At 42.5% G+C, this 12339-nt stretch overlaps 1 protein-coding gene across 1 annotated transcript in view; it reads left to right on the forward strand.

Annotated features, from left to right (window-relative positions):
- The first annotated feature begins 1536 nt into the window (after positions 1 to 1536).
- The window catches only part of GRIK2 (glutamate ionotropic receptor kainate type subunit 2), a 599434-nt gene continuing 588631 nt past the window's right edge, over positions 1537 to 12339 (forward strand). Inside the window, exon 1 of the mRNA XM_045544086.1 lies at positions 1537 to 1932. Coding sequence (XP_045400042.1) covers positions 1818 to 1932 — 115 coding nt within the window. The 5' untranslated portion in view covers positions 1537 to 1817. The remainder of the gene's footprint in view (positions 1933 to 12339) is intronic.

Genomic DNA, 12339 nt, shown 5'->3' on the forward strand with positions numbered 1-12339 from the left:
TTATTTGATTGAATTGCCTGCTAGACTGCAGAACTAGACATTCATGATACTTATTTTTGACACTGCAGTTATGCCTCCATCTTTTAAAAAATGCCACTTAATGCCTTTGCAAAATGCAGATTTCTTTTCAAATCAGCATTTTATAATATCTTAAGAAAATATAGATTAAAAAATCTCTATGATGAAATGAAAACATTATGTTGTTTTCTTGTGATTTGGAGGAAACATAATAAGACCTAAATAGTGCTCATATCACTTCTTAATAAAAAAATTAGTCTTCACATAGGACATGATCTTATGTTTTTTCATAAAGTTTAGCCTATGTCTTGTTGGTTATGAAAAAGAGGTTAATTGTAAGATATAGGTCCACCAGTTTGCCATTTGTGCTGTTTGATCATTTCAAAATATTAACTGATATCTTTATTATCCATGTTAGTTTCACTTAATATAAAATATTAGCATTTGACATTTTTAATCTATGGACAGCATATTACCTATTTTGACACTAAAATGTATTTTATGTTAAAATTTATTTCTGTAATTTTTCTTGAATAAATTTCTGCTTGTGAAAGCCAAGAGAGTCACTACGTGGGATCTCTAAATATTTCCACCAGAAAACTAGAAAATGATAAGACCTTTCTAGATAAAGCTATGACACTCAGTGTTGCTCACGCTATGATCTCACCTTCCACCTCTTAAAGAAAAAAAGTTCAAAGAACCAAAATGAGAAGAAATTCTGGGCATAAATTTTTGAAGCCTTGGGAGTTGGCTGCACCAATTCAAACATCATTGTTTTTTATATATGCATTATTTTAGATGAGCTAAAAATGGGTGGGAAAATATGATTCCTTCATTTAGTTCAATTTTCCCACTAAACGTCCACTTGAAGAAATTTCTCTTTACTCTTAGGTAATGATCAAGAAATACCCTACTCAAGTTTTTAATGACTACGTTTACCTCTCCAATTGCATTCCAGTCTATATTCATTCCTGGCCTAAATTAAAATGAAAAGTATAAATAAGATTCTCTTTCAACCTAACCAGAAGTTAGATTTAGATTAGATCCGTCTTAGATCATTTCTTTTTTTTTTTTTAACAGTTCCCAGGCAAAGTGACTTTGATTTAGCTAGTCATTTATTAAAATTTATCAGTTGATTGTAAGAAGCCTGCTTGCATACACCAGTCATTCTCTTAGTAAAGACTCTTATTGAAAATAAAAGCAATTCTCTCACGTAAATAAATCCGACTTCTTTCTTGCAACTCAAGGCGGGCTATCAGATCAGTTGCATAATAGATATTGGGAAGCTCACTGGCAGGGAGCCTTAAGAGGCGAGCAGCTATCTCAATTTTTCTCACTTAATCTTGGCTTCACGTCAGAAGCTGTGCAGCAGTGCAGTAGAATAGGGCCTGGCAAATCCTTCGCGGGCAAAGCGCCTTTTGTGCTGGGACTGTGGCTCGCAATCGACACCTCCTTGCTTTCCAGGGCTGGATTTCCTATTGATCTTCCTCCTGCTTTGCCTCCCCAGGCTCGCGGGGCCGGACGTTGTGGGTGTGCGTGCTGGATTTCTCCCGGATGCTCTCCGACTAACATGGATGTCCCACCATCCCTTGCAGTGGAAGGTTGCTCCTTGGCGCAGTGAGTGAGGAACATGCAGCGATTGCTAATGGGTTTGGGAAGCGGAGACTCCTTCCTCTCTCTGTGACCATGCCGTGATCGTGTCTGCGGCCACCACTCCACGCATCCTCATTTCTGCCCGAACCGGGAGCCTAACGTTAGATCGGGGAAGTGGGTGCCGCGCGTGTGGGCACAGAAACACCATGAAGATTATTTCCCCGATTCTAAGTAATCCAGTCTTCAGGCGCACCATTAAACTCCTGCTCTGTTTACTGTGGATTGGATATTCTCAAGGAACCACACATGTATTAAGATTTGGTAAGATTCCCCATCCCTCTCCGTTGCCTGGTACCCGGCTCCAAGGCAGCCGGATGTAAACAGGCAGGTTCGCTCTGCCTGGCGGTGGGCTCGGGCATCCAGACCTGCTCCCGGCTCCGTCGCCTCCCGCGGTTTTAAAGAACCCTCTGTGCTTTCATTTATTTTCCTCCTCTTCGTTTTTATTTTTAGCCGCGGGAGGGTGAGGGGAGGGCCAGCGTGTGGTGGTGGTCGCTTCATTACCTCCCCACGGTAGCCTGCCACAGAGATGGTAATAGAGCTGGGGGCGCAGCCGGCCCGTCTCCTCCTGAGCTCGGGCTCGGAGGGGTGCGCGGTCCGAGCGAAAGTGCGCGCTGGGGCTACACGCCTCTCAGTTTGCGGGGCTGAGTTGATGTTTGGTAACTCTTTGGCAAGTTGCGCCTGTCACCTACCGCCCGGACCAGGGGCAGGTCTTCGCGCAAATGAAAGGCACTAACCCTTTTGATGTCTTTTGTCAGAGAGCCTTTTCGGTTTGGTTAATTTTACCACTTTTCCCTTTCCTGGTCTCCTACCGGGATGCGGAGATTTTAAAAAATATTCCTGTAAGATTCAAGGTTTTCCTTAACACAGAGAGGCTGTTGCTCAGCCAGAACGAAATAGCGTCATAATAAGAATGGCTTTTTTTGTTTGTTTTATGTTTTTAACTTGCTGAGTCCCTCCTCTAACAGCTTTCTGGGCGTCATGGACTAATGGTGAACAGCAGTAATTGCGGTGGAGAGGGCAGAGGGTAGTTGTGTATGGGAGTCTAAGTCTGCATCTTTATTTTATTCTGGCAAGATAAAAGACCCTAGGTAGTTACAGCTATGGGAATTTATTGCTTTCCTAAGAATCAGGGTTTCCTTGGAGCTTCAAGGAAAATCTAAACGTAGGAGTCCAGTGGAAACCCTGGTCAGAGGGTTTGCTTGGGGAAAAAAATGAACGTGGGCAACACTCAGCTGCTCTCGATGGCCAACGGAGTTTTAGTAGGAGCAGAACTAGTCAGGGAAAGTTCTCTAAAGTAGGTAAGAGGGAGAGGGGAAAGCCAACGAGGTAAGCGCTCACACTGTAGGCACTTTGAAAGTTCAAGTGGATTCAGACCAAAAGTGTGCAGAAGCCATGTAATCCTGATTAAGTCACACAGTCAAAATTAAATTGAAGAGTGATTGATTGCTTGCATTTCCTATCATGCCAACAGCATCTTATGTCTTTCCATTTTCCCATATTTTTTTCTACAACAAAATTCACCATATCTCCCAGGCTTTGTAGAATCAAAGTAGGAATGCTTTCACATATATTTAAAAAGGGAACCTCGCCCCTCACGCACACACATAGACACCTGGAATCAAGAAGTCTGGTAATGACAAAAGAGACAAGGGGTTATAGCTGGATTCCTACTGTAGTAGTTTTCCTGCTTTCTTCATGCCTTTACATGGTACTTAGCACGTTGCTCTTAGCAACAAGCATCCACAGGAATGCATGTTTCTTTGGGCAGGATTAAACAGGTCCCTATAACCACTGGAAATGTGTGTGTGTGTGTGTAGCAGTTTTGCTTCAAGCATAGTAAGTGCTATAGTATGTAGTTGTGCCCAATATTTTGAGTATTACAACCTACTTATGTGGAATTCTGATGTGTTTGTGAATGAGTGTGTGTTACTAAGTGTGTTTGCCGACTGGGTGGAAAAAAAGAAGACTTGAAGCCTGAAAATTCCCACCAGTACTCTAAAGATTTAATTATTGTTGCTCTGGTCTTGCAGCATAATATTTGCTGAATCATTAGATTGTTACATTTGCTGATCATTTCATATCTTCATATTAAAAATCTTGGCGACTGTAGCAGAGTGTGTAGCAGCTTTCCAAAAGAGCTGACACACACACACAAAATACATTTTCTTAGACCAACGTTTACTAAGAATGTCCTTAAGAAATAGCGTACTAGGCGAAGAGCTCCACACCAGTCGCCATACCCTAAACCAACTGCCCAGTTTCTAGATAACCTGTTATTTTCTACATTAACTTCAAACATTTTCCACGTGGAGATCCATTTTCTCTGATTTCTGACCTGAGTTGTGGGGAAGGACTGTGTACATTGTAATCATTGGAACCTTTCCCTGTTGGGACTATTTTGACACAATGGTGGGAGTTTTATTTTCTTCTGGGGTAAACATGTTCTGGGTAGATTGGATTGTTGGTTGAGCCACTCTCGAGAATGGTTATTTTCAACTTTGGCTCAGAAGTTGAACCAGTGCCTCATCCCTGGCCCTGTGCCTTGGAAAGGAAGGAGTTGGAGTTGCTGGTGGATCAGCTGCCCGGGTGCTGGAGGGACCCGGCGCCTCGGCTGCGGAGGCAGCTTCTAGTGCCCTCCCATCCCCCACTCCAGGCGCGGCTGGGCGCTTCAAGCTGCGGAGCCTCCGCCGCGGCGCTATGGCAACCGCGGAGCCTGGCCCGGCGGCCACCCCTGCTCCGTTCCCTGGTAGTGGAAGCTCTGTGCTGTCCTTCGTCCTGCTCCCACTAGGACTGCGACTCGACCCTGCGTCTTCCTATCCCCGTCAGTGAAGCAAATGGCAGCCCCCGCTTAGGGTGCTGACCCCCCTAGTGTCCCTTACCTCCCCGCCTGCTAATGAGTGCACAAGCCTCCCGCTCCCCGACTCCCTGCCCTCTCTCTCACGCACACCTATGCGAGCGGGCGAATGAGCTTTCGCAAAGCAAGTCTCAGACTGTGGCACAGTGATTCTTCTCTAATGCACAAGAAAACTTTGCAGTTGCACCCAGGGTGCTTCTGTCCTCTTCCTCCCTCCCGCAACCTCTGCAGCCGCTGCTCCGCAAATATCTCCAAGAAAAGGGGTCGGGAGCACAGACCCCAAGGCCCTGTCCTGAGGCTTTATGGCAGCCTAGGGTAGCGGGGTAAGAGACCCTAGGGGCAGCCAAGGGTTAGCTCCAGGTAGGCAGGCGGGCGGGCGAGCGCCTCACGGCAAGTCGTGGCGGTTTCCTCACCTGAGATCCTAGGTCGTCATAACTTTGCTTTATCCCGAGTGCCCACCCAGAGGGCATGTTTTCTGGGGACAAAGTGCATCTTAAAGAGTCAGTTTCTCCGCCCCAGGTCAAGTCAGATGTTCTCCAGCCGGCTTTTCTGGGCGCAGAGCCAGCGAGACTCCCCCAGGCAGGCCTGTCCTGGGGGCTGGCGCTTCGGGCACGGCACATCCCACGTGATCCCGGCGCGTCCCGCGCTATGTAAATGAGGCACCTTTGTTTCTAGGCAGCTGCGTCCTGGGCCTGCGGCCCGAGTGGGCGAAGGCGGGATCCTTCCGTCCGCGGGGGTGTGGCCCCAGTTCCACGGTCTCCCAACCGAACTGCGCTGGCTGTGTACTTGAACGTTTCTTTTGTTACTTTAGCCAAGCCTTCTCTTCTGGGCGTGCTCTGACCCCTGCTCCAGAGCAAGTGCAAGGAAGCTCAGAAGCTGGCTCTGGCAGTGGGCACGGCTGGTCTCCCGCTCTCAGTCTGGGAACTTTGGCATGTTTAAGCATCTTCTTTCAGAAATCACTCCCTAAACCACTACTTGTTTCCAATCATCAAGATCAGGTTGTTATTTAAAGTCTTTATCTAAATTGAAATTTAGGACGCCAGGAGCAAAGATATCAACTCAAACTTTTCTCTGAAACTCGTGAGCATCTTCTCCAAGATAGTTCTTTCTGAGGAGCTGAGCCTTGTGATATTTTGACCTAATGCCTCTCTTGAGCATGCCAGTAGAGCGGCTTTCTGAAAAGGTTTCCCCAAGTCTTTCTTCCCAGATGCGCTCGGATCTCCTTGGCACTGCACACTGGCCACCCGTCCGTGGCACAGCGTGCAGTCACCTCCCTGTACACACGCCAAAGGCGAATGCAGCCTGCGCAGGGACGGTGCGCAAGATAAAATCTACAACGTGAGCGAGAACAGAAAGGGTTCCTATGGAAATCCCCCTCTCTTGCTGGGCATCCCATGTGCTCACAGCTATAATAATTAGTAGCAGATGTACTGCAACACCAAAGAGTGTGAGTAAATTGACTGAGTTGAGAAGCTGCCACTCTACAAATTCTTTGAAAGAGATTTTTCTTCCTTTGGGAGGTGAGGTAGGCGGGAGGGAGGAGTGGCCTTACATCTGGAAGCAGGAAAACTGACTCTTGGGAGGCGGAGATGGGGGAGTAATAAAGGCTACTGTCTGCAACAGATAAAACCCGAGCACCTGCTCAGCTGAGCTCTGGAAAGCCAGGGAGGGAACTCTTTCTAAGAACTGTCAACACAACGGCCACAGTTTAAGAAAAAAAAATCAGTTTTTTACATAAGTTCTCCTTTATTCTTAAATCTTCAAAGAATAGCTTGATGTGATCCATCAACGGAGGCACAATTATTTCAGAAAATGACTTTGAAAAATGATCTTTTCGTCTTCTAGAAATAGCACTCCTTTCTCCACCAGACACATGAAACTCAACACATTTTCTGGCTTTGTGAGGTTGGCTTTCAGAAGTGAGCATGGGTTTATATGTCAGTAGACATTTCTTCAGACGAGTTTTGCTTTTTGGCTTAATGCAAGTGATCATTGCAGTGTGTTCATTCCCTGAAATCTCAACTGACACTGTTTCAACATTTACTCAGCACAGGGAAGTTAATGTGAATTGCTCTCACACAAAGGGAGGAAAATATCATAGATCAAACGGGGGTGTATTATTGATTATCAGAGTCTTTTCAAGTTTGCTCACCATTAGATAAAGTGTTGTCCATGATAATGATGACATCTTTTGTGCCATTTAGTTATCATAACTTTTGATAAAAAATGCTTTGCTCTTTTGTGGTAGGAATTTAACATTCAAGTGAGAGAAATCACTTTCTCCTTCAGTTCTTAGGATTTTACTATGTTATGGTAACCTCGATGATATTTATTCGCTGGAAATTGTCAATGTCTATTTTTACACATCAGATCAGAAAGTAGTTTATGTTTTTCAAGTGCACTATACTTAAATCATTGGTCTACTGCATGCATAATAATTGGGGCTTGCAGGAGTTCCTACATTTTCCTCAGTAGGTTGATATGATATATTGAAATCTAAGTGTTGATTGTTTTTCATTTGGGTGGTGAAGCTTTATCTTCTATGGGCTTTCAATTTGTATTCCAGTTATCAAAGAATTAGACATGCTTGAAATGAATCTTAAACCCTAAATCTTAGCATGAAAGGTAAGGTCAGAAGCCCCTGAAAGGGAAGGAAGTAGGTGTACATCATCATTATTGACTAGTCTAGATTAAACACCAAAGAGGAAGATTTCAATCTGATAACGTCATAGGGCTTCCTGTTTTTCTTTGCTGCTTCTGCTGACAATTTTGTAAGGTAATTAAATTGGCTGATTGAAGTCACAGTGGTCATGGGGCGATAAAGACCATTTGGATTTAATGGAATTTAAAACAACAGAGCACTGAACACAACTCTTACCGAACAAGAATTTTAATGGCCCATTCAGGGTGCTGACTAAATAGAACGCCCTTAACAAGTTTAATTGAAAGGGCAAGGCAGATTAGCACTATATAGTCTTTATGGTTGAAGATTGGGGAATTAAAATTATCCCTTTAAAAGACTCATTAATGCATTATCAAGATTTAATGTAGGTTAAATAAGCTTTCTTTAAACCTTTATCATATACTGTGAACCTAGGTTTAGGACCAAGTTTCAATAAGAAAATATTTTTAAGAACTGATTTAATAAATGGAATTATTGGTCTCCCTCATTTCAAAAACAAAAGACATTTTAAATTCCTTGAGCATATACACTGTGTTAAGAGTGTTGATGATGAATTCTTTCTTTTCTGTAACTGAAAGAAACAGATTTGACTTTTCTTTTAAAGTTTTGATATTGGTAATATTTTTCTTATAAACAAAGCTTGTCTGTAGTAGAGCAACTACTGATATAGTAAAGGAATGTTCTCTTTCTGCAGTTTCAATAGAGTGATAGGTGTTTGATCTATTTTGTGTTCTTTCTAATCCCCACCATTTTTCTTAGTGAAACTTCTGCATTCAGGTTATTACACTTAAGTGCATTCAAGTCCCTTCTGCCCCCAGAAAAAGGGCAGATACTTGCTTAACATCGGGAATATTAAAGTGTGGTTAGTTTCAAGATGAAAGTCAAGCCTCTGCCTCTTAAAGAGATTATTCACTCCACATTTACCTTGCCATGTGGAATTGGCTACTCACAGTTTTCAGTTTCTTTGAAATTTTCAGAAAAACCTGAAACTCAGATTTTTGTATAAAAATCTCCCAAATTTTAATTCTTTCCAATTTTTAAAAAATCCAGAGTTGGACAAACCAAAAGCATTTATCAGGTGGAATGTGGTCCCAAGGTCACCTGCTGGCCCACCCACATTTTACAGGTTTTCTAATGTACGGTTTTTCTCACTGATCCCCAAACAAGTAAGGCTGGCTTGGCTCTTGCCTCACCCCCTTAAAGCCAACAATTTTATATTTTTGTATTTTCAAAGTGACAATTAGCTAATTTGATAAAAACTAATTTGTGTTCTTGTGAGTGCGAAGTTAGAAAAGACTTTCAAAATCTTTCTGCAGGATTTTTTATCTTTAATTTTAGTTTTGTGTTTGGGCTTTGAGGTATCTCTCCAAAGATAGGAACATTCAAATATAGCATTTGGTACTTAGGTTTCTGACTATAGATTGATTTAAATTCTTCATTTCCTTAATTAAAAACATAACATTCTTTTTTGAATTTAGTGGAGAGCTGGATCACTAGACAGCTAGACAGTGGGGCTACATGTGACAATCTGAAAGAGTTTGTTGTGTCTTTTGGTTATTTTTCCTACTGATACATATAATCCTATCAGTCTTTCTTTTTGGCTAAGCATTTGCCCTCTTCCGTGGCCTTCTTTTAAGATCAGCATATTCTGGGAGCACATGGTCCCAAGACTGTAGAGTTAGGATGAGTTTATTAGGATCAATCGATTCTGTCTGTGACACAGATGCTCAGATACAAAAGAGAATACTGGGTGCCTAAGGGAGTGCTGAGTGATTAGCACTGACGTGTAGGGGAGGCTGAGAAAAGAGAAAACTTAAATGACATTTGATACAATCTTTTCTGGATTTAATGTCAGACATCTGAATGCTTTGTAAATTGATCTTTTTGCTTGTATTAATCCAAATTTTTGAGCATATGTGATTATTTTAAATAAGATGCCAACGATATTCTTATATTGATGTATTTTCTTTTAATCAAAATGGTCTTTAATGATTTTCCCCTCCTTTTAAATCAATCATCTACTTTTCCATCATTGAACTAAAGCAAGTATTTGGAAGGTATTGCTTCTAGCTCTCACTTCTAGCTCCAGCTCAGTCTCATCGCAAGTTTTTGACCTATCAAAATGAGAATATTGCTGAGCTAACTTGATCAAATGAACAAAGCAAATATTGTTGTCTATTTAATCCTGCCTTTCTTTTTGCTTACTGAAGCTTCCTGTATTCTGCTTATCATAACTTTTATTGGATTCTGATCCCTTCTTCACCAGAAGAAATGAAATGGGCATTCTTTCATAATCAATGAAAACTATAGATTCCTAAATTATCTGAAGAAAAGGGGAATTTAGAGATCATCAAGTTTAGTATCCTAAGTTTAAAAGGTGAATCGACAGGGGTAGTTAAATAGCTTGTTCTACATCAAAACTAGTTAGTGTGAGATTTTTTTTTTGATTTTTAAATTTAAATTTTGTATTATTTATTTATTTTTTTAGAGATAAGGTTTCACTCTGTTACCCATGCTGGAGTGCAGTAGTGTGATCGTAGCTCACTGCAACCTCCAAGTCTCAGGCTCCAGTGATCCTCCTGCCTCAGTCTCCCAAGTAGCTGAGACCAGAGGTGTGTGTCACCATGCCTGGCTAGTTTATTTATTTACTTTTTGTAGAGACAGGGTCTCACCATGTTGCCCAAGCTGGTCTTGAACTACTGGCCTCAAGTGATACTGTTACCTCAGCCTCTCAAAGTCCTGAGATGATAGATGTGAGCCACCATGCCTAGCCATAAGGGGTATCAGATTTTATACCAAAATATGAATAACCTGACTGCCAGTCTAGGGATGTTTTCCCTGAAATTATGCTGTTTTTTCAGTGTAGCCTCTGACTTCCTGTGCTTTGCCTCAATTTTAGAAAGAGTTCTGTCAGCTCCCCTAGACATTTGTCCAATTTGTTCCTCCACCTTTCCTTTCATAGAGCATTATCTCATAGGTTATCACCCTTTTATTTCTCTCTCTTTTTTTTCTCCCTTATTCTGTAGCTCTCCCATACCTGTTTGTTCCCTTCCTTTCCCAGTGCCCAAAGCTTTCACCACATCAATTCATTCAACAGTATTAATTGAGTACATAGTGTGTCAGGCATTTGGAAAATAGAATTCGAAGATACAGCTTCTGGCCTTAAGGAGTTTGTAATCTAATTAAAGAGAAAAGATACATACATATTAAAGTACCAGTTGTATGCTACAGCATCAGTCCCTATCCTTTTTGGCACCAGGGACTGGTTTCATGGAAGACAATTTTTCCCACGGATGGGGGTGGAGGTGGGGGTAAGGAGGTGGGAGAATGGTTTCAGGATGACTCAAGTATATTACATTATTGTGCACTTTATTTCTATTATTCTTACATTGTAATATATAGTGAAATAATTATACAATTTACCATAATGCAGAATCTAATGCCACTGCTGATCTGACAGGAGGCGGAGCTTAGGAGGTGATGCTAGTGATGGGGAGCGGCTGTAAATACAGATGAAGCTTCACTTGATTGGCTGCTTACTACTCACCTACTGCTGTGTGGCCTAGTTCCTAACAGGCCACAGACCAGAACTGGTCCGCAGTTGAGAGGTTGGGGACCACAGTGGTACAGAAAACATATGTAATAGTTATTTAAAGGGGATTATTGTGGGTTTGAATTTTTATAGAAGACATAGGATTCTGATTGGGGCCTGAAAAAACTGCGTGAAAGAAAAGGGCAGGGGGAATGTATCATTGGAGGAAGATTCAACACAAGAAAAGGAATTTAGGCATGATTAAGAAGTTGAGTTTTGGGGTAGATAACAGGTTAACCTGTGGGGGCATAGATAAGGCCTTGATTTTTCAGAGCTTTAACATTTAGGTTATAGGATGTGGGCTCTTGTGTGTAGCCACTGGAAAGCCATTGAAAGTAGAGGGTGAGCTTGACTTGGTCTGCAATGAGCAGTCATGTGATTTTGCAGTCTGTTGCTTCCATGTTATGAAGAATAAGTGGCTCTTCTTTTTCTGTCTTACTAAAATGAAAGCAGAGGACACATCCTTGTCCTTGACCATTGAAACTTTCAAAAAATTCTTGATCTGGGATAGCAGATTATTAGTCAAAATTCTCCAAAAAGTTCTCCAAAGAAACAGAATACACACACACACACACACACACACACACACACACACACACACACACGTAGAAGAAAGAGAGGGGTGGGCCGGGCGCGGTGGCTCACGCCTGTAATCCTAGCACTCTGGGAGGCCGAGGCGGGTGGATCGCTCGAGGTCAGGAGGTCAGGAGTTCGAGACCAGCCTGAGGGAGACACCGTCTCTACTAAAAATAGAAAGAAATTATCTGGACAACTAAAAATATATATATAAAAAAAAAATTAGCTGGGCATGGTGGCGCATGCCTGTAGTCCCAGCTACTCGAGAGGCTGAGGCAGGAGGATCGCTTAAGCCCAGGAGTTGCTGTGAGCTAGGCTGACGCCACGGCACTCACCCTAGCCCGGGCAACAGAGCGAGACTCTGTCTCAAAAAAAAAAAAAAAAAAAGAAAAGAAAGAGAGGGGTGGTGGTGAATGTGGATATTTATTGTAAGGAATTGGCTCACACAAGTACGGAGGCTAAGAAGTCCTAAGATATTAAGTTTGCAAACTACGATCCCCAGTGGTATAGTTCCAGGCTGTAGACTATCAGGTTTGAGGCCCAGGAATAGTCAATGTTTCAGTTTGAGTTCAAAGGCAAGAAAACAAAAACAAAAACAAACAAACAAAATGCGCCAGCCTGAAGGTAGTCAGACAGGAAGGAATTCCCTTTTTCTCTTTGGGGCATAAGCCTATTTTTTCTATTCAAGCCTTCAGCCGGTGGGATGAAGCCCACCCGCATTAGGGAGAACAATCTGCTCGCCCCGGTCTTACTGATTCAAAGGCTAAGCTCATCCAGAAACACTCCCACAGACACACCCAGAATGTTTGGCCAAATGTCTGCACACCCCGTGGCCTGATCAAGTTGACACACAAAATTAACCATCACACGGATACTTCCTAAGCAAAATTCTGAAAGGAGATAAAGGGATGTCTTCTGAACACATGGCCAGATCAAATGATTAGGCGAGGATAAATTACCAGT

Source organism: Lemur catta, chromosome 2 (assembly GCF_020740605.2).
Source record: "Lemur catta isolate mLemCat1 chromosome 2, mLemCat1.pri, whole genome shotgun sequence".
NCBI classification, from domain to species: Eukaryota; Metazoa; Chordata; class Mammalia; order Primates; family Lemuridae; genus Lemur; species Lemur catta.